Source organism: Pinus tabuliformis, chromosome J (genome assembly GCF_031772625.1).
Source record: "Pinus tabuliformis cultivar Carrire ecotype Pingquan chromosome J, CPIR1, whole genome shotgun sequence".
Lineage (NCBI taxonomy): Eukaryota > Viridiplantae > Streptophyta > Pinopsida > Pinales > Pinaceae > Pinus > Pinus tabuliformis.
This window is the reverse complement of record NC_142295.1, coordinates 203,234,811-203,256,219: the sequence shown is the minus strand read 5'-3', so window position 1 is coordinate 203,256,219 and position 21,409 is coordinate 203,234,811. Positions and strand designations below refer to the sequence as shown.

Here is a 21,409-nt window from a genome sequence, read left to right as displayed (position 1 = left end):
ATTTATAATTAATAATATATATGAAATTTGAATTTGTATATTTTTTCAACTTTAAACAAGAAAACTTTAATGATAATCATTTAAACATGCACATCATTGAACATTCAACATTGACATTGAAATTTCAAAATTTATCACCAAAAAACTGTTCGTTTGAATCTTTTCCGTGTAACCATGATACTGTGACAGCTATGTGAGAGAGCTCAAGGCTACTACTAAAACTGAAAATTCAAAATACATACTAGGATAAATGCTAGACTCAGCTATTTTGGTGAAACTTGGGACAAATTTTGTCACACACAGGCTTTAAAATAGCTATGCAACTTAAGTTCATTTGCAAGGATGCCTATCAATGAATCAAGCTGTGGTCGTACAGACCCTTCCTCCTACACAGCCAAGGAGTGTTAGCATTTCTGCCTCCTGCTCTAATTTCAAGACAGCTTCTCTCCTTATTGAAATTGCTCATTCTGGCTGGAGCTTGAGCTTGTAACTTTGCTTTGAATGTTTAGTCTCTCCCATATAAAACACAATTTTTTCATAGGAGATTCTTCTCAACCTGATAGTGGTCTAGAATTTTCTTGATGTCTAATCATCCACCTGCCCCATGCATGGTGTGCTCTGTGGTAAAGCAATCCCAAAAACAGTGGCAGCCTTACCCTTCCACAAAACACGCTTATCAGTCTTTGTTTCCCAATAAAATGCACAACAGCCATCTGATAGCTTGAGGGATAGTTTGTCTTTGAGTGCGAAGCTCTGCCTGAATATTAATTATCTAAACATAAAACATCTTCGCAGTTTTTAGAGATTACTTGGTGTACAAGTCTGTAGAGACCATATATGATTTAAGCATATTTTCCTAGTTTTAATCTTAACATGATGTTATCAGAATGCTGTGAGAAATTGGCAGATTTTGATACTTAATTTAGCCATTGTCCAAAATAGCCCTTCGCCATTTAACAGCATCAGCTGATTACAGCTTATCGCTGGTCTCAATCCTACTTTCTATTTGACCGAAAATGTCTGAACCTGTATGTGTGCATTTACAGTTTATAATTTGATGGTTATTTGGCTCGGGAATGAATGTTTCATTCCAAATTGATTTACAAGAATTCTTAAAAAACAAGACTTGTAAAAAACTTAAAAAACCGAGTGCGGGTACCCGTGCAACACAGGTTTTGATGGTAAGGACCGTGGAAGAAAGTTTCATTCCAAATTGATTTACAAGAATTGATTTAGGGTTTTTTAGGTTTTGTTATAAGTTTTACCTTTGTTATAAGTTATTTTTTAAATTTCAATAAAAAAAAATTATTTGAAAATTAAATTTTTAATATAGTTTTTTTTATGAAGAACCCAAAGAACCCGAAGAACCCGAGGAACTCGAAGAACCCAAGCACCCGAAGAACCCAAGAACCCGTTAAAGGAAAAGAACCCAATTTTTTTTTTTTAAGAACCCGGTTCTTCTGGGTTCGTCTGGGAAGAACCCGTACCTGAATCCGGTACTTGGGTGCAGGAACCCGGGACGGGTTCGAGAACCCCACCCCCGGGTGCGGGTAACCGTGCAACACAGGTATTTCCAGATCTGTGTAACCAACATAGAATGAATTTAATATAGAATTTAGTATCGCTGTAAGGTGGTAGCAGCTCCTTATATATTCCTTAGACATACGGGATCTAATAAGGCTTGAGGGAGGCTGCTTTGATGAAGAAATGATGATGAATAAGGCTGCAAATTGCAAGCCTTGTTGATCTTCTCCTTGTCCTAAATGTCATGAAAATCTATCAAAGGAGCTTACTACTGCTGACAAGATCAAGTATTATGAGCTCTAGATTTATCAACAAATGATCATAGGTGTGTACAACCAAACATAGAAAGATATACATCAACAAGCTCTATGTCATCCCACCTCTTCTCTAGAAGCGCATGAGACTCATGGCACAATCGTCATCCTCACCTTCCTTGTCCGCTTTCGCTGGAGCAGCCTTTGATTCAGAAGCCTCCCCCTTGCCCTTCTTTCGAGGACATTGAGTCGCATGATGTCCCAGTTCCCCACAGTTGAAGCATCTAACCTTGGTGATGTCCTTCTTCTTCCTCTTTTGTTGCCCCTGCTATCCCGTTGATGCAAGAGTTGCATCCTCCTCCTCCTCCTTCTTGACCTAGATTCCCTTTCCGCTACTCCCTGCATTGGTCAACCACCTGAGCTCTTCTTGTCGAAGAGTTTCCCACATTTCCTCCCAACTGGGGAGAGTTGCTCTACCCAAAATAATTTGGACAAATGTCTCCCAGTCCTCGATGACTGCATTCAAGGCAGTCTTGACCATGAACTCAGGATCTGGTGTAGACCCCACGGAAGTCAACTAGTCGTGAATCCCTTGCAACCTGAGAAGGAAGGGATCTATCTCCTCTCCTTTCTACATCTGGTACTCTCTCAGCGGATTTTCTGATAGCATCTTCCGCTACACGGAAGAACCCTGGTACAAGGTGGTCAGGGTCTCCCACATCTCTCTTGTTGTTTCCTTCTTAGCAATCTGTGGTACCACATAATCTATGACCCCTTCTAGGATCATGCACTTTGTCTTAGCCTGGGCCTCTTTGTACTTCTTTACCACATCAGCGTCAATCGGAACAGCAACCACTTTCAACTTTCAAGGCATAGTCCTTGATGCGATATTTATCTAGGATTGCCAAGATCCTAGCCTTCCAAATGACAAATTTGGATGCTCCGTTCAACCTGTCCTGATCCCTCAACCCATTCATTTCCATCTCTGTTAAAAAATAGGATTGGTTCTCTTCTCCCTCTCTTGTCGTCAATCTAGTAGGACTTGGATCTGGATTCCTTGGGTGCAATAAACCCACTAAGGAACAAGCTCCTATCTAGACTCCCTCTAAGTCCTGATTTCCCTCTCGGAAATCCTCCGGCCAACTGTCGAATCGCTCCTCTCCAATCCTCCTTTGCTGCTGCAACCCGAATCTAGATTTCTTGGCTAGAAATCTGTCAAGGCAGTGATTCCCTCTACCTTGGCTCTGTCTCCACAGACATTGTTCTGTACCAACAAAAACAAATTGAAATTTGCTCTGCTCCCTTAGCCCTGGCAACTAAAAAGTCTGAGCCCCTTTGGCTCAGCACAATCACTACGTGACCTAGATTAACTCCTCCTCGCCACTACGTTAATCCCTCCTGGCTCAGAAAGATGACGTGGAACTATCAACTATGTGAGCCTAATTTGCCCCCATTTGCTTCTGCGCTGGCCTAGATAGCTGACGTAGGCACTGCGTGAGCCTCTATGTCACCTTTTCCTGCACTACGTCACTCCTCTTTCCATGTCTATGGCTCTGGAACAGTGATTTCACTCGGGACAGCTTCTTTTTTGCTGCAAATTCTCCGGATTTCTTGGCTAGTGTCTTCAATCTCCTATGATCTGCAATGCTCTGATACCATGTGAAAATTTCAGAATCTACATATCATAAACCCTTATTGCAATCACTAGTTTATCATCTTCTACTTGTTCTTTGCATTTAGCAAGTTATTTAATTACATAAACATCGATGAAAAACACTATTGTAGACTACACCTACATACAAATCATGAACTGAAATAAACTGAGACAATCACACAAGGTACACTGTTACTTTTGGACAATCGTCCCCGGAAAAACCCAATTCGGGAAAACCGATGCAACATATAGAGGGTTTGTATTATTAAGCAGATTCTTGAATACAGCTAGGGTGCCTAATGTTGCTCACCCAACAGAAAATAACCTTGGCAGAAGTACCTCTATCTAGAGACAGATATTTCGGCAAATCCAACAATTGGATGATCAAACTCCACAAATGACAAATGTTGTCCCCAGTGCTAGGTAGCGATGGCTACTCCAAGTCTCCAAGCTCTACGCTGGAACTGAGTCACCCCCTTCAGGAGCTGCGTCACCCTCTCAGTGAACCTCCCTCGCTCAGAAATTTGATATGCTAAACTGCTCTCTCTCTATCCCACAAAAAAAAACCAAGCACTGCCTCGAAGGGCCTACGTCAGATCCTCCGACTTCTGCGTCACCTATGTCAACCCCTTTGGCCTTTGCGTAACCCTCTCTAGAGTTGTGTTGTCTCTCCCGGTGTTGCTCTGCCTCTCTGCTATGTATTCTTCGGCCTTGCACTGAAGTCCCTCTGTCAAGCTACCCCTCACTGCAACTCAAATCACTAGCTCGATTTTCTCAGCAAACCTCGCCCCAAAAAAATCGAACTCTTTGATCAATTTGGTGTATCTCCAACTGACCCTCAAGCCTCCTCTTATACTTTTCCTGTTGATGAATCAACGGTCGTGATCTAATCTCTAATCAACGGCTAAGATTAAAACAGGCTTGATCCTCATCACTTAGAAACTTCTCACCCATATTTTTATTAATACACATTAATATTTTTATTTTCCCAAGTTTAGACTTAGGAACCCATTAAAAATATTAATTATTTTAATAACTCCTCATCCTGGTGGAATTTCTCCAAATGATTTCTAGGTTCTGGAGATCTCATGTGTTCTAGAACCTCCACAAAATTTCGGAGCTAGAGCACATCAGATGCTACCCAAAATCAACAATTGTAAATCAACATCAATCAATCATCCATCATTTCACTATTAAATATGAATATACATTTCCATATATGTTAGTGTATGCTCTATGTGCCTTAATCTATGAACTTGGTGAGCAAGATAGAATCATGAATCAATAAGGTTCATATCATGGGCCCTGATCCAGCCCCTGGACCTTCTCTCTCTCTGTACATGTCCCTCAAATTGTGGTTTCTCAAACTTGGAGCCAAGGGTTTTCCATGTTCTAGCATAGACCTCATGCTTTACTTCTTATTCTTTATATAGGAGAGATATGGGTACTCTTGCTTTGTATCGATAACATTGAACTCGGTAGTCCCATTCACCTACTTTTGTGGTCATTTTTCAGATATTAATACAATTATCTCATCCTATGGGCTCAAATAAAAAATGTTTTGATTGAATAATTTTGATAAGTTTATAACTCATAAAATTTAGACTCCAATTGCTAAATAATTTTTAGTTAGTATGTGTATCAAACACCCAAGAAAATAGGTTAAAGTTGGGCTTGGGGCTATAGGAAACCATTAAGTACAAGCCTATCATTGGCTATAAATGGTTGAGCATTGCTTCATCAACAAATTTCAAGCTTACTAAATATTAGAGGACTCTTTCCAAGAGTAATACATAGCTCTATCCACTCAAGGAAATTTGGAAATCACCCTTAGAACCGAGAAAGACCATGTTTACTCAATCACTCATGCATTTTGTCCTACCTACAAGTAAAAGGATTTGTTATCTCAACATTGTTCAAATGGTTTGCGCCATATATGTTGAAACTAAATCCCTTAAGCATTTGTTCAAGACCTACAAAAAGGCTTCACAAGCTTGGGACTGCATCGCCAGCCTCAACAAGTCATTCTCAACCTCGATTCTATCTTCAAAGAAGGCTTTGCTAGGGGGTAAGAGACTCTAGATAGTTTACATTGATAAGGCCTATCATACGTTTTCAATCAAAATTATTTGCCAAGACTATAAAGCTAGAAATTAGATAGTCTTTTAGAGAGAGGATTCTAATATCATATTTACATGGTTTAATAAAGTTGCAAACATGAATTTATTGTTGCAAATCCAAGCACAAATGGAGAAATTCTTATTGGACGTCAAGCATATACAATAATTAATTATGTTTCCATGAAACGTGGGTTCAGGGACAGGTGCAGGGACGGCTGCATCACTTTTTGAAACAGGGCATGCGGGTTCTGTTGACCACTACGTGTCAACTACCCATAGCAGTACACCCCCTTTTCTCGCAAAAGGGATAGCGCTTGATCGACGTGTCCGTGCCATTCGACTATCATCATCAGCCCGATCATGTTATGTTGTAAACCCAATCTGCATGTGTAAATTGTAAAAAATCTTAGCAGATTTGTGTCATGTATGTATTTGCCAAGGTAAACCTAATCTTCTAGTGATAATTTACATTCCGGAAGGTTTTTTGTCTCACTAACCCATGGTCGGCAGAGTTTTCCTTCAGCCTAACCCCAAAGCTGGAATGGATTTTGTCATTAGAATCTTAGGGGAATCCTAGTGTGCTAGGTCAAGTCTATGTAAAAGTAATTTGGAAATAATCCTAACTATTTGGTTAGGTTATTACAAATTGCTTGATCTGCTAGATTATGTTTGTGTCGCAGAACTGGGTGGTTTATGAGGGTCTATGTCAAATGGGTTTTCCCCTTGAGATGTAAAATTATAAAAATCATGATGTAAAGTGTCTTGAGGGTTAGAAAATGTTTTATCCCCTCATAAGTCCTAGGTCCTAGATGATTTTCCAAAGGCTAAGTTCGAGGGTCCCTTTAAATAAAAAAATATAAAATATAAAAAAATAAAAATAATAATAAAATAATAAAAAATAAAAAATAAAAATAAAAATAAAATAAAATAATAATAAGTCAAAGTCTTGAGGAAATAAATGCAAATTTTTAATTTTTTAATATATTAAAATGCATTTAAAATTTTGACGGATGAGATTAAAAGAGATTTTGATCCTCATCGACACTCGAGATCACTTTGACATGGATCACTCGAACTAGCCGTTGGAAAATTTTCCTTTAAATAGGGTGTCAGGGCTCATTTGAGATCATTCGATCTTAGAGTCGTGTGCTAAAGAAAGCTCTCTTGTAGTCATTTTTCATGTGCAATAAAGAAAGACTTTGGGGTTGAAATCTTGTCGGTGTTACTCTTTTGGAAGTGTTGTAAGATGTTTTATTTTTCTGCATAAATTTATTTCAGTCATTGATGATAGCTTGATGAAGAGTGATTTTAAACACAGGTATCTTGTTTAGTCACTAGGGTTTGAATGGTAGTTCAATTTCTAAATATGATGGCAGGTATCTCCATTAGATCTGGATTTTAGTATCGTTTTCTCCATCTTTGTTAATGGTTGAATTAAGCTGTGCGGGAAATCCTTTTTTTTAGATTACCGGGCGTTCAGGGAAATTCTTGGCTGAACCAGCGAACTCCCAGATTGCATTTCCTGAAGAGCCCTGCCAGTTTTGATCCCGGGCTTATCATTTAAAATTTTATGGTGAATGCATGAAGGGTTTTCTGAAGCACGTCATCTTATATTCAAAATCTTTAAAAAATATTTTTGTGGCATACTGACAAATCTGGCTATTTAGAGCTTTTAAATTGTGAATATTGTAATTATTTAGCTGGCTTTTAGGGTTTTTAGTTTCATTCCTGCATATATTTTTCTGGGTGCTTATTTTTGTCATTGCAGGTTGCAGATCTGAAGGTGAGATTCAATCTTGAAGCCAGATCTAGGCCCTGGAGGGTAAGATCTGGCCTCAGGATCAGCTCTAGCAGGAATATTTGCTTCAGAACCACTTTTTTGCAGGTGTACAGTTCTGCTGCTCGGGGTTTATTTTTGTTGCAAGAAAAAAATTTCGAAATTTTTTTAGCAGGTTGGATTGTTGCCAAACCTCCGCGCAGACATCTCCAAACACTGCTCAGCTCCTGTGGCTTTCCCAGCCTTTCACACACTGCTCAATTCCCTATCTATCAGCTCCTTCTCTCACATTTTTCTCCTCACGCTGCCATACACCTGCACTCCCCCTTCAAACACTGTCTTGCCACCACGCAGTCACCTTTTCTCTGCGTCCAACCAGCGTTTTCCTTTCTTCACATTATCCGCAGCAAGCACTCGCACCCACATTCATTTCCTTGCATCTGTCCTTGCTATCTACGCAGGCTTCTTCCCATCACTCCATTGTTAAAATGCCCTCCTCCCATTCCTCACCTATGTCCATCTACGCTGCCAAACCTGCGATTTTTTCCCCTCGACCCTCATAATCCACACATTTATACCTCTGCCTCGCTGTCAATTCATTCTTCGCCTTCTGCCAATCGGTATTCCAGCTCCACGCTGCCATACTGCGCAGCAAATCCCTCGATCCCTCAGCCCTCATGCTACCAAACCCAGTGTTTTACGACTCCGACTCGGCCGAGGATCGACTCCGACTCCGACTCCGACTCGGTAATGACTCGGCCTAGTCGATTTCAATGACTCGGTCGTTGTAAAAAATACATTAAATATTTATTTTTTTTATAAAAAAACATAATTTTAAATATTTTAAACATAATTTTAAAGATTTTCATTCATGTTTCCAAAGTCCAAACACACAGCATTATAATATAGATGGAAGACAACATATGATCAAAGTAGGCTCATGAACCAATCCATTATATCAAAATGGTACCCAATGGCAATACATAGTCAACTGTCATACATGATCAAAGACTCAAAACAAAATACAAATAACCAAGGAGGCTAGAAATGGCCTCTACAACAAAAGTAAACTGTGATGGTGACTAGACTCCAATACTAGTACTACTGCAGCACTGCTAGCAACTACACTACTACTGGCTAGTAGCTACTGCCAGAGGAGCCAAGATCATCTCGACCAATCTCTGGAGTCTGGATCATCATCATCAGAACAGTGAAAAAAATATACAGTAGCTCTAGGTGTCAAGGTAAGGATTTCAATTTGTATTCCTTTGTGTGTTCCAAATTTCCAATGGAATTTGTTTGGGTAATTCTTTGAGTATAATTTCAAAACTTTATTGTATTTTTGATCCGTTGGTGTTGTTTTACCTTGAGTCTAGGGTTATTTTAAATTTTTATCCTTAAGATCTGTTCTCTTCCTTTTTCCCTTGTGATTCGGTTGGGATTCCTTTTCAATTGCACACCCAGAATTTTATTACAGACCTGCTCCAAAGAACTCGACATCCACTAACAATGAACTACAGGACTTATGCTTGACTGTGGATAATCATTTGCACTGAAGACTCAAGTAAAGTGTTTAGGGCTCGGACATGTGTAGTAGGGCTTGAGGAAAAGTTATATTAACTGCAGATTTTAGGCCTTATAACCAGCAGCATAGTACTGTAACCTGTTTAGGTCCTTTTTGCATTAATTTGTTTTGTAACTTTGAGTCTCTTAGGTATTCTGTTGAGTGCAAGAGTAGGCCCTCATCCAGGGCATCGTTTGACATTTCAATTGTAATTTGGACGATACCTTATATATAGACTGATATATAGAATCTAGATATCAGATTTACTAGCTGTAATAAGATCTGTACATTAAACAGATATGAAGAACCTGGGCTTATTTCAAAGGGATTGACCACTGGTATCTTCAACAATGATAGTGATATCAGCCCTTTCACTCTTCAGCTCAGAAAATCAGTGCATAACCATGTCACTCCAACAATGGACACGATCTGAAATAATTGTGGAATGAGGAAACACATACAGCAAAACTCAGCTCCCTTCACACTTGAATAGTCAACAGTGATAATAGATATATGGCAGATTTCGATTCCATATTAAAACATATGTGACTTAAACTGCATTAAACAGTTTGGAATCCTTAAACTCCATTAAACATTTGAAAAATACCAAAAAAATGAATTTTTTTATGTCTTTTATGCCTGCCCAGCCGGTTTTCATTGACTCGGCCTGGTCAATACGGACTCGGCCTGGTTGACCGAGTCAACTATGACTCGGCCTGGTCATTGGATGACTAGGCCGAGTCATAGTTGACTCGGTCAACCGAGCCGGTTTGCTGGCCTGGTCGCAAATTTTTTTAATGGCTCGGTTTGACCCGGCCGTTTTCGAGTTGACTCGGCCTGGTTGTAAAACACTGACCAAACCTTCATCGCAGCGTCCATTCAAGCTTCTGACTCCTCCATGCAGCCATCATTGCCCTTCAAGCCACCTACGTATTTCATTTCCTCTCTGCACTGCCAGAAATCCACGATTTTTTTTGTCCGCTGCCACCATACCTCTGCTCTGCGTTCTCTTCCTACCATCGAATTCTCCTTACCTTTCTCCATCCCACGCAGTGACTCAAAATCTGCTCCAACTCCCTCGGCCTCCCCTGCGTGCAGTCTCCCCTCCCTCGCTGCGGTCTCCTCTCCACGCTGCCGGCGAGTTTTCTCTTCTCATCCGCGTACCTGCAAACAGCAGCAAACTCGTTTTTCAATTTTAGCTTGTGGTTTTTGGTTTACATCATTTCTCTCTTTTTATTTTTTCCAATATGATTTAAGTCAGGGTTAGCTTAATAGTTCGTATTTCTTTTGTAATGTATTTGATATGATTTGGTCTAGGTTTTATATTTTGATTAAGTTAGTTCTTCTTTTTTTTAATTAGACTTTTTTTTATAAATTTTAGTTTTAGATCTCACTTTATTTGTATATATATATTAATAGGCTAGGTTTCGATTTGATTTGAGGTTTTATTTGATTTAGGATTTAGATTTGATTTTTACCTTTGATTTCTTTAGGTTTAGGTTTCATAAAGATTTTCAATTATTTGTTTCATTTAGATTTTAGATTTATTTTCATTTAAGAAAAAAAATTAACAATATAAAATTCCTAAAAAAGCATAAAAAGTTAATCCTTAGGTTTTGTTTTTATTTGTTTCTAGAATTAAATGATTTAGAAAATCCAAAAAAAAAAAAGGAGAAAGAAGAAATCATAAAAGGTTCTTAAAAAGTTCCTTTTTATTTTTTTTAAGGTCTTAGTTTAGATTAGATTTTAATTTTATTTAAATTTTAGTTTTGTTTTATTTTGATTTTAAACTTAGAATTTTATAAAAATTTAAAAATATATTAAACAATAAATAAAATAAATAATAATAATAATAATAAAATTAAAAAATTTGAAAAAATTAACTAAAAATTGAAAATTCATTTTGGTGTCTTTTGTGGTATTTATGTTCCACTTCTTTATAGTTAAATGCGCTTAAATGTTTATTTAAAGATTAGCTATCTGAAAGTGATGAATCATTTTATGAGCTGGTTAGCATTTGAATTTCATGGTTCAGTAATGAATTTTGATCTTTTGAAGTTTAATTGCTAAGGCATTGCGCATCTATTGAATATTTTGCATCTGGTGAAATTAATCATTGCTTGGATTATATAATGCTCGTGACATGTTTGATATTTTGTAAATATTTTCAAGCAATCATTAAATTACTTCATAAGCAGCAGCAGCTAATTAATTACTTGGTTTTCATTAACTCCATAAGGCACTGGTCTTAAGCATTTAAAGATCTAATCAAATTCTAACATCGATCAAGTGCTTGTTTCCCCCTGCTGTGTCTCCCAAGACCGCTGATTCCCAGTTGGTCTTTCTTTTTCCCATAGGGTTTACCCCGCTTAGCCTGCTTCAGGGAGACGGCTTAAACAGAGGGATCGGGGATCAGGGTGACAGCCCCCGGTCTGAGCGTTCTCACGCTGCCTGGACAATCTTTGCGACAACAGGTTCATCGGGGTATATATGTGTGTGTGTGTGTGTGTGTATTATAATATATATAAATTTTGAAATCTTCCAACTTACATGTTAACAATTGTTTAAGTTAAAACCTAACAATATGCATGTTAACAATTGTTTAAGTTGAAACTTCAAACCTAACAATTTGATACTCATCTATGACACTAACTGGCAGACTAAATTCCTTTTAAAATACACATACACTTCGTTATTAAGTTGAAACACAATGCTATTAAGGTCTATAATAAATTTAATCACAAGGATGACATATTCATGCTAGAAAAGATGATTTGATTCCTATCAGTCCAAGAATACCTATAGATGAATCTGACCTCCAGGAAATTCATTATTATCAGCGCCTTAGAGAATGTTTCCAAATAACATTATGCCATCCTTCCACCAATCCTTTCATGAACAACACTTTAGCATATATATTTAGTGGACCTACTAACTACATCCCAATAAACTATGAAGGTTGAGAGTAGGGTTTGCACTGAAAATAACATAACAGCCCTTCCAGTATGATTCTACTGGATTCAAATAAAAGTACAGTACAGCGATTTGGCTGCATTAACCTGGCAATATTTAAAACCCAACTTCAACTGTAAAAATGTCATTATAGTGAACTGGTTAATTAAGGATGCATTAAACTTATTAAGTTATTTGTAAGCTACTCTTGGGCAGGAGGAGATTATCTTCCATCTGATATATCATATGGATATCTGATACCCAAATCATTTCTCTATCATTTGTTTGATACTGGAATTTTGAACTTCCATGAACTTATTCAACCCAGTGACAAGCCATTACATGGAATGTGAGAAGAAAAGGAATTTTGGACAAACGAAAAACGTCGTCAAGAACCCCTCATGCACCCATTTTCGGGGTTCACGTACCCATTTTCAGGGTTCGATGAACCCGTTTACGCAAAAGAACTCAACGCGAAGATGCTGAGTACCGGGTCCTTATGGGAGACATCGAGTTGTAGTCAGGATGACTAAAGGCGATGAGGGGCAGGATCCTTGAGGTACCCAACCTCTTGGATTATACCTTGCTACGGCAGCCCCGAAGAGGAGTAGCAGGACTGGTGGATGTGGGTAGAGACGGATGCAGATGGAGCGGCAGAGAGTGCTACAGTGCAGGATTCCCTTGGCAGTGCGAGGCTAGCAGGCTGCAACAGTGTGAGAGGCAGAGGAGTGTTGCAACAGTGCAGGATGGCACAGAGAGGTTTGCAATGGTGCAAGATGCAGGGAGTTGTTGCAGCAGCGCAAAGGTCAATAGAGGGAGCACTTGTTAGCAGTAGAGGGAGCTTCAACATTGAGAGTGTTTCTAGCCTGACAGGGATGTCAGAATTTGGGTGGATCAGTTACTTACTTCTCAGTAACTGAGTTGCAGTGCAGTAGCACGATGCAGCATGATGAGAGGGGATGCAGTGCAAATGCAGTGTCGGGAGTATGGACCAGTAGCAGCACGGATGAAGAGGGAGTTGACATACGAATGCAACAGTGGCAATGACAAAGCCATGGGAAGCAATACAGGATGCAGCAGTGCAGAGGATGCTGGGCGGGGAGGCCTAGCATCAGCACAGGTACTGGTGTCTTATAATCAGAGTAATGCTCAGTGTGGAGTATTACTAGAGCACAATCCTTGCTAAGAGGGAGTGTTGATTTGGAGTAGCATCGGATGTGCCATGAAAATTGGTGGAGAGGCCAACGCACATGAGATCTCCAAGGCCCAGAAATGGTTTGGACATATTGTACCCGATTTGGGAGATATTAAAATAATTAACATTTTTAATGGAGTTCCTAAGTCTAAACTTAGGAAAAATAAAATATTAATGGGTATTAATGTAAAACTAGGCTAGAAGATTCCAAACGTCCTAGATCAAGCCAAATCTAATCTTAGTCGTCGATTAGAGATTTAATCTCAGTTGTTGAAGGACCAATAGGAAAAGTATAAGAGGAGGCTTGAGGGCCAGTTGGAAGATACACCAAAGTGATCAGTCATTCATTTTGCTAGAGCGAGGTTGTTAAGTAGAGTTCAATCAGTGATCAATAGCAAGGGGCAGTGACTATGAGGCAGAGAGGTAGAGACAGTACTGAGAGACTAGCGCAGAAGCAGAGAGAGCGAGAGCAACAACCAGTCTAGGCTACGCAGAGCCCAGCAAAGTCAATGCAGAGGCCAGAGGGACTGTGTCATCCACGCAGAGGCTGTTGGAGTGATGCAGAGGGTCTCAGAGGCTGCGCAGTGCCTCAAAGCGCTGACGCAGAGGGTCCTGAGGCTAACGCAGGTCAGCAAGAGGCTAATGCAGAGGCCAGAACGGCCAACGCTGAGCTTTAGTTGTGCCGGAGAGGGTTTTGCGGGACAGGTTTTCTGAATACCTGTTTCCGAATATAGAGATATTGTTACCGTGTATTTTTCTTTGTCGGGTGAGCAGTTAGGCACCCTGTTGTACTCAGAAAGACTGGATAATAATATAACATTCAGAATAGCTGCATTGGTTTTCCCACATTGGGTTTTTGTAGGGAGATTTGTCCAAAAATAACGGTGTCACTTGTGTGCTTGTTTTCTTTGAGTTGATGATCTATAGATGTTAATATTGTACTTGTGTTTATTTTCAGTATTTACATGGTAAATAACTTGTTAAGTAAATTAAACAAGTAGGTGAAATAAACGAGACAGTACAGGAAGAATTTCTACGGGTTAGAATTAGAAATTCCAACAAGAACCCCACCCCTGGTTTCACAAACCTGTGCAACACTAATAATTAAATACTAGAATGAGAGGGTGAGGCCGCATGCACTATGAGTTGGGTCCCATCAAAGCAATGTAGATCCCAATCACCTTTGTCATCTTAGATGTCTAGGGAGTCGACAAGACAATATAAACCCCATCACCAAGTGTGGCATCAAATTAGTGAGAGAAGGAAGTTAGATGCATGGCCAACATGATAATCTCCCTCACTGCTCAATTGTTCAAAAGATGTTATCTATACCTTTCAGCATCTCCAAGGGGTTTCATGTTTTGGAGAAGACGGAGATGGTTTCGAACATCTAGTTTTTGAGAACCTATCGCTTACATCTGACTAGTTAAGGCCACATGATGATGATCTGAAGCATGATGCTATTGTAATGCGTACTTGAGTAGTGCTTTTGATGTGCCTTGTGGGGCCATGATGATATCATTCTATGTTGCAATCATCCAAGATAATAAGCCTTTACTTTTGTTGGTTGATCTTTTAATGCCCCACTTAATTATCGTTTCTAATCAATTGGTTTTTGGGATTATATTAGACCCTTCGGAATCATAGTGGTGATCATAGTAATTCACAACCCTGTTTTAAAAGACAAACATGTACATATTGTTAAAAAAAATGGAAGATATAACATCCAAGAACCATTTTTACACAACAAATGTCAAATACACACACACATAGAGACTGTCAACACAAAATTACATGGAACCTTGGAACTCTATTTCCAGTTCATGGTTTGCTCCTTACAGTGGTACACTGGTAGCATGAGCCTAATCTGTCCAATCTAATCAACATTTAAAAATTTGTCCACAAATGTTAATGATTAGTCCTTTTTGTATCATCAAATAGCAGTTTTCTATAAATGCAATGATATTTTATATAGAAATTTGATCAGAAACACTAACATAACATCTGGAATCTCGATAACGATAAATCATCACAAGATAAATGACTAAAAGGAATGCTGTATGCTGTATGCTCCATTTATTGTCCATTATTATGAGAACGTATTTGCAGCAACACGAAATGTGAGAAATGCAATAGCAACTGGTCAATTGCCTAGACAAGACAAAAAAAATGTTTACACTGGATGCAATTAAACTCCACCCAACGTAACCACTAGAAATAAAAAAGCAATACATAATTAAACTTACTACAAACAGCATCCTTGTGGAACAAAGTCAATGCTAATGTTAATCCTCAAAATTCCAAATTCCAATAGCTCATGGCTACAGATATAAGTTTTCACCAAGGAATAAATGGGAAACAAAAAGCAGTAATCTAAAGAGAATAAAAATTTGACTATTAAAAATGGTTTGCAGAGTTTGAACAAAACCTGTAAGCCTACTGTGACACTTAATAGATCAATAATATTTTTTCCCGACTTCAAAGTGATGACCTTTTGTAGTGTGATTTTTGAACTACTACCACTACCAGCTCCAGTACCTGCCAATATTATTCACAATCACTAACATTAGGTCAATCTGATTTAGAGATGTCAAAATGTGTTCTCTTTACACAGATACAACATAGCCAAAATGACGTAGAAGCAATCTGTCTTGATACTTCTTGATTTGTGAAAAGGAAAACTCATTAAGTTGCTACCCACCACGCAATGATGGCAGATCGAACAGATTTAGTCAATGATAAATCAATGATATCAGTGATGTAATGTTATTGTTTGCTAATCTAATACAATATGCATGAATTTCAAATGAAATGGTCAGTTTTTTCATTGGATATCATAACCTATTCAAAGTTTCTCGAGTGAAGAAAAGCATCAAGGAGGAGCAGCTATATGAAAGCAGTGAATTGTGAATTACAATTTACAACGCATAAAATGACTATAGCCTATCCTACGATAAATGACAATTTTAAGCAAGATCCAAATTACTACAAGTCATATACCAATACAAACATCACTGTATTTGAAGGTTAAGTTGGAAGTTGAAGAATACCAAGATCATTCCTATTCAAGAACTAGGAAAGGGTACTTAGGGAAGAACTGGTGATAGAAGAGAGAGAAAACCTGAAGAACCAAGCTATGAATGAAATACAAAGAGCTGCAGAACTCTACAAAGCACACATGTTTTCTCTTAACTAACAACTAGATAAAATATGGTAAGTCTGCAAAGCAAGCTGAATGTTTACATACCATCGTAAATCCATTTTAACACTGAATCTATCAGGAGCTGAGAAGGATCAAATCCCTTTAGCTGCAAACCTATTTTAAAGTGAAAAACTTGAAGAAAGGTTTGCAACTCGAGATTTGATCCCTCTCATCACTTGATAGATCCAGTGTTAAAATGGATCTATGTTGGTTCTATGCACAATATGTATCAACTCCAGGTTGAGCATAGAAGGAATTACACATCTCCTTCACTTTAAACAACACACACACACACCATGCATCAACTCCATGTTGAACATGGAAGAATATAAATATATCTAGATATATATGAAGTTGATATTGAAATATATTAATTAATACCAATAATCAAATATTTTATCTAAGGCATGTTACCCACCAAAAAGTGGGTAACCCATGGGAGAATTTTTTTTCTCCTCCCTTGGAAAGTCAGCTAGTCGACAGCCCTACATTGCTTAGTACATGATAACATGCCATGATCCTCCACCATTTGCACCAGTCAAACACCCCTCACCATCAGGCAATTCCCCTTAAAGGAAGGTGGGTCATCATTCGACATATACTTTAACCATTTTGTGATCATGTGCTTTTACTTCATGTTTTGGGCATTCTAAAGTGGATTAAGGGGTGTCCTAAATGATTAGCTGATCTTGATTATAAACACGTTCTCTCACTTTACCAATGAGGTCAATATTTTACCCTAGTCTAGTGGGACCCTCGTTTGAGGCCTTTGGGGTTATAGGAGGGGCACTACTTGGGAAACTTGGATTGAAGTAACATGTCCATGATTTTTCCATACATACCATTTTTCCATCATCCTCCAAATACCATTTCCCTTCTTCATGCTTGGGGATCATTGGTCCATTGGGATTGGCACTCTTTTATCCTCATCCTTGAGTCTAGGCCAAAAAAACTGCCATGGAGGTTGATGCAGCTAAACGAACGATAAAAGCATAACATGGTGACAATGAAATAAAAAGAAAAGTTAAAAAGCAAAAGATGGCTAGGACATTAATTAGCACGTGGCAAAAAGCCTAGCATAAGATCTTCCCCCTCATTAGCCACCACCCAATTCCTAAGCGCTTTATGTTCAATCACATAATAAAGGAACCCTTACATGTCTCAACCTTGATGAGCAAGAAACTGACTCCTCTTTCAAGGGTAAATAAATGTGAAATCATTAAAAGAAAGTCTAGGCTCCTAAGTTATGCTCCCAATCAAAGCATTTTCAAAAAGAAATAAAAGGTGCACCAAACGGGTGGAAAAAGTAGGCCAAGGTAAGAGGTAACTCATGCTTCCACAATTGCTTCCTCCTTACATCTATATACTCAAGATGATGGGCCTCCATTAGTTGGTCATGTTGACCACTAAAGTTGCACTTGAAGACTCCATGCCCAAGGATATTTCAGAGTTTTCCTACACTTACAGAATTTCAGATTTCATCAAGGCTTCTAAGCCCTTTCTTTCTTTCTTCATTGTCCTCATATTCTGCATCCCTGCGAGGATATTGTAAACATGATGACTAGCGTGATGAATAAAGTCGTGTAACAAGTCTAGGTAGCTTAGGACTTTGGTATCAAGTGAGTTCACTCTAGGGAGATTTTTTCACTTAATTAATTATTTGTATTTTTCAACGCTTAATAATTAATTGATTTTTTTCTCCCAGATATACCCCAAAGCTAGAGTGCGACTTGATGACAAGGCCTTATGTGAGCCCTAGTGTCTAGAGTCAATGTATATTAACATGATAGATCACTTGTGAAATTTCACATAATTTGACTAGTTGTTAGTAGGATTTTTTTACTAATTAAAAAATTCCCGAAAAATGGGATTTTTTAAAATAATTTCTATGTAAAGATGGAAACAACTTATCCTAGAAAATGTCTGGGGCATGTGACTACTCGAAATTCATCTTTAGAGGCCCAGTATTATACTAAGACTCACTTTGAAGGTCAAAAAACAGCTTATTGCCCCTCAAAAGCCACTTTTCTAATGTGTGGCGAGAAGTGAGAAAAAATTCAAAAAATTTATAATTGGAAAAATTTATAAATTTTTTCAAACTCAAAATTTGACAAGGAATTTAAGTGGGGAAGCCAAAGGTGATGTGGCAACCACATGGGGCCCACCAAATAGGCCACAACTCAAGTCACAAACTAAAAGAAAGTCAAATGGTCCAACGTTGAAGTTCATGAGGCACAACAAATTGTTGAAGTTGATTGAATTTAACATGGTGGAATTAAAAGTGCAAGCCATATTATAAAGTTGAAACTTTAATAAAGTGAGTGGGGAATGGACCCCACCTCACTCTCCATGGTGTATGCATAAGTTTGATAAAGCTCACACGCAGAATTAAAACTCCACGTAGCAAGGAAAAAGCAAATACACAGGTCCAGATTTGTTAGGATTTGATTTGGAGATTCGATTTCCCTTAGCTCCACTTCACAGTACACTTCGCAAGGAGTCGAGATAATACAGAAATCTCGAGGGTCTACACAGTGAGTCAGAAAGGAATGTGCCAGTTAAACGCTCAATGCTGTCAATCACCTACAAGTAATACACATAGCCAAGAGGAGCTCCACGCATTGGCAGTTGGGCACACATTTGGTAGTGGTCGATTGCAATTAGTTTGATGGCTAATTTAGTGGGATATTACTCCCGCTCATCTCCACAATGTTTCACACATGGCAGGCATGAGCAAGTAAAGTACCAGTTAGAAGTAATACACTGACCAAAGAAGGAGAAATTCACATCAGTCATAGGGACACTTGGAAAGTCAGTTCAACAGTCCTCATACACTTGTGATTTGGCTTGGCATTGACAGCTCCACCGGGTTTCCACTTGCCACTGTGTTTCTCCATTGAGATGTTCACCATTTCTCTATGAATTGAGCCATTTGGCTCCTATTGTATCATCTTAGAATGAGCAATTGTACTTGGGGAGACTACTGCAGTTTGTATTCACTTCCTTCATACTAAAATAAAAGACTTTGGGATTCAATCTTGTGTTGGTGTTCTCTTTCTATGATTGTAAGGTGATATTACTTCAAACTCTATGCTTCATTTTCTACATGGATTCTAGATTGTGTTACCTTTCACATTTGCCATTTTTTGGATTAATGTATGTAAGTTACCTTGCATAATTTTTGGATTAAAGAAATACTCTAGGAAGAGAAGCACTAGAAGATTCTCGGTTGAACCTCTAGCTTTCTCCTCCATTGTATAATTTAATCTCCTGTGGTTGCTAATACCTTCTCAAAGTGTGTAGAAATCTAATGATTGGTCGAAGGAATTTGAACGTGGCGAAACTCTTCATATAGACAAACTCACTCTCAAAGACAAGAGTAGAAAGACCCATATCAAGCTTCCCTCAAGGATCTAATCACATGAATTTGAAGAAGGGGGTTTTCTTAACTTTAGGTTGCTCAAATCACAAATTTAAATTCTAATCTCTTTTCATCTATACTATGCACTTTAGTTGATTTTATCTATCATTTGAGAGCTTTTGGAAAGGTATAGTCTTTCCTTGCTTGCGCAAGAGAGACCTTCTCTTGTTCCATGCATTTGTTCTATTATATTTTGAAGCATCGGATGTGTTATATCCATGAAATTTAGTGGAGAGGCTAGAATACATGTATTCTCCAAAACCCAGAAATCGTTTCTGAAAATTCCACCTAGAGACGACTTAATTAGAATATTAGTCGTTTTTTTAATATTTCCTTAGTCTAAACTTGGGGAATATGACTAATTAATCAGAATTAATTAAGTCATGGTGAGAATGTTCTAGAAAAGCACATGGATCGATTTTTAGTTAATCATAGCCATCGATTAAGATTTAATTTTGGCCATTGAAGCCTCAACGATGTATAATAAGAAGTCAATGGGGCTTGAAGAAGATACACCAAATCAATTGAGCATTCGATTTTGCTGGGAAATCAATTTCTAGAGAAGCAGTTATGTGTTGCCGGAAGTGATTCAGTGAGGTCGAAGCAGTGAGAGAGGGGAATATATAGTAAGACCGTAGGAAGGTTTTCCAGTTCCAGCGAGTACATTGCAGAGAGGCAGTGATTGCCACAGAGAGGCAATGCAGAGCCCTCTAGAGGAGATTTTCGTTTTGTTGGGGAGAAGTCATGATTCAATGCCAAACGCTGGATAGAGGTTCTAGAGGTTAGGAGAATCAGTCTCCCAGATAGCTACTAACGAGACAGTGAGAGGTGATGCAATTCTGAGCTAGAGGGACACAGTGACTGCGTAGGCCGACACAAAGACTGCGCAGAGGTAGCTAGGGACATCTCAGTTTCGAGCTAAGGTCAGTGTCGAATTGCCTGTGGAGTGAGCAATTTTCCTCACTAGTTATTATTACCAGTTTTCCTCTATTTGGATAGCCAGTTTGGGCATCCATAGTTTGTACTCAGATTTTCACTACTGCATAATATTAAAATCCTCAATTGTTGCACCAGTTTTCCGGAGTTGGGCTTTTCCAGGGACTTGGTCCAAAAATAACGATGTATTTTGTGTGTGTGCATCTATTTCTTCCAACATTCTATTTTTTCTGCGGTATTTGTTTTGTGAAGGTTGCAGTGTATTTGTTTCAATATTTTTCGTAGCACACAACAAATAATTTGTTTAATTAAATCACCAAATAGAAGAAATAATATCAATTGCTGCAGTAGGATTCGGGGTTAGCCAAATTTTCACATGGTCTCAGAGCGCAAATTGTAAGTCGAATAGCTCAGTAACAGAAGGGAAGAGGAATTTTGTAGCTCTATGTAAGCAACAAGTCAAAACCCTTAGAGGCAGCGCAATTTCTTGGCTAGGAGGGTCGATTTCTTGAGGAAAAATCGATTTCTCTAAGAGAGCGACAGAGAAATCAGATTTCTCCAATTCGAGAATTACCAAAGGCAGAGGAAGTAGCCAATATTTTCCTTGCAGCGCAGATCTCTAGCTGGACGCAGTATTTTGCAGCAGTTGCTAGTGCAAAATAGCGTCAGGATGAAGAAAGAGCACACAATTAGGGAAATTTTCCTCGGGGGACTTCTAGCTTCAGAAGTCTGATTTTCTCTTGCAGATCAGCATTCGTTGTGAGGAGGTGTACTCACTTCAGCAGGGAGTGCGTAGATCCTAGCAGTAGT

General features: G+C 38.6%; 1 protein-coding gene across 1 annotated transcript in view; it reads right to left on the bottom strand.

Annotated features, from left to right (window-relative positions):
- LOC149226376 (beta-galactosidase 6-like) overlaps window positions 1-21,409 on the bottom strand; it is a 149,301-nt gene that overhangs the window by 6,794 nt on the left and 121,098 nt on the right. Inside the window, exon 15 of the mRNA XM_089377472.1 lies at window positions 15,469-15,578. Within this exon, the coding sequence (XP_089233598.1) occupies window positions 15,469-15,578 (110 nt within the window). The remainder of the gene's footprint in view (window positions 1-15,468; window positions 15,579-21,409) is intronic.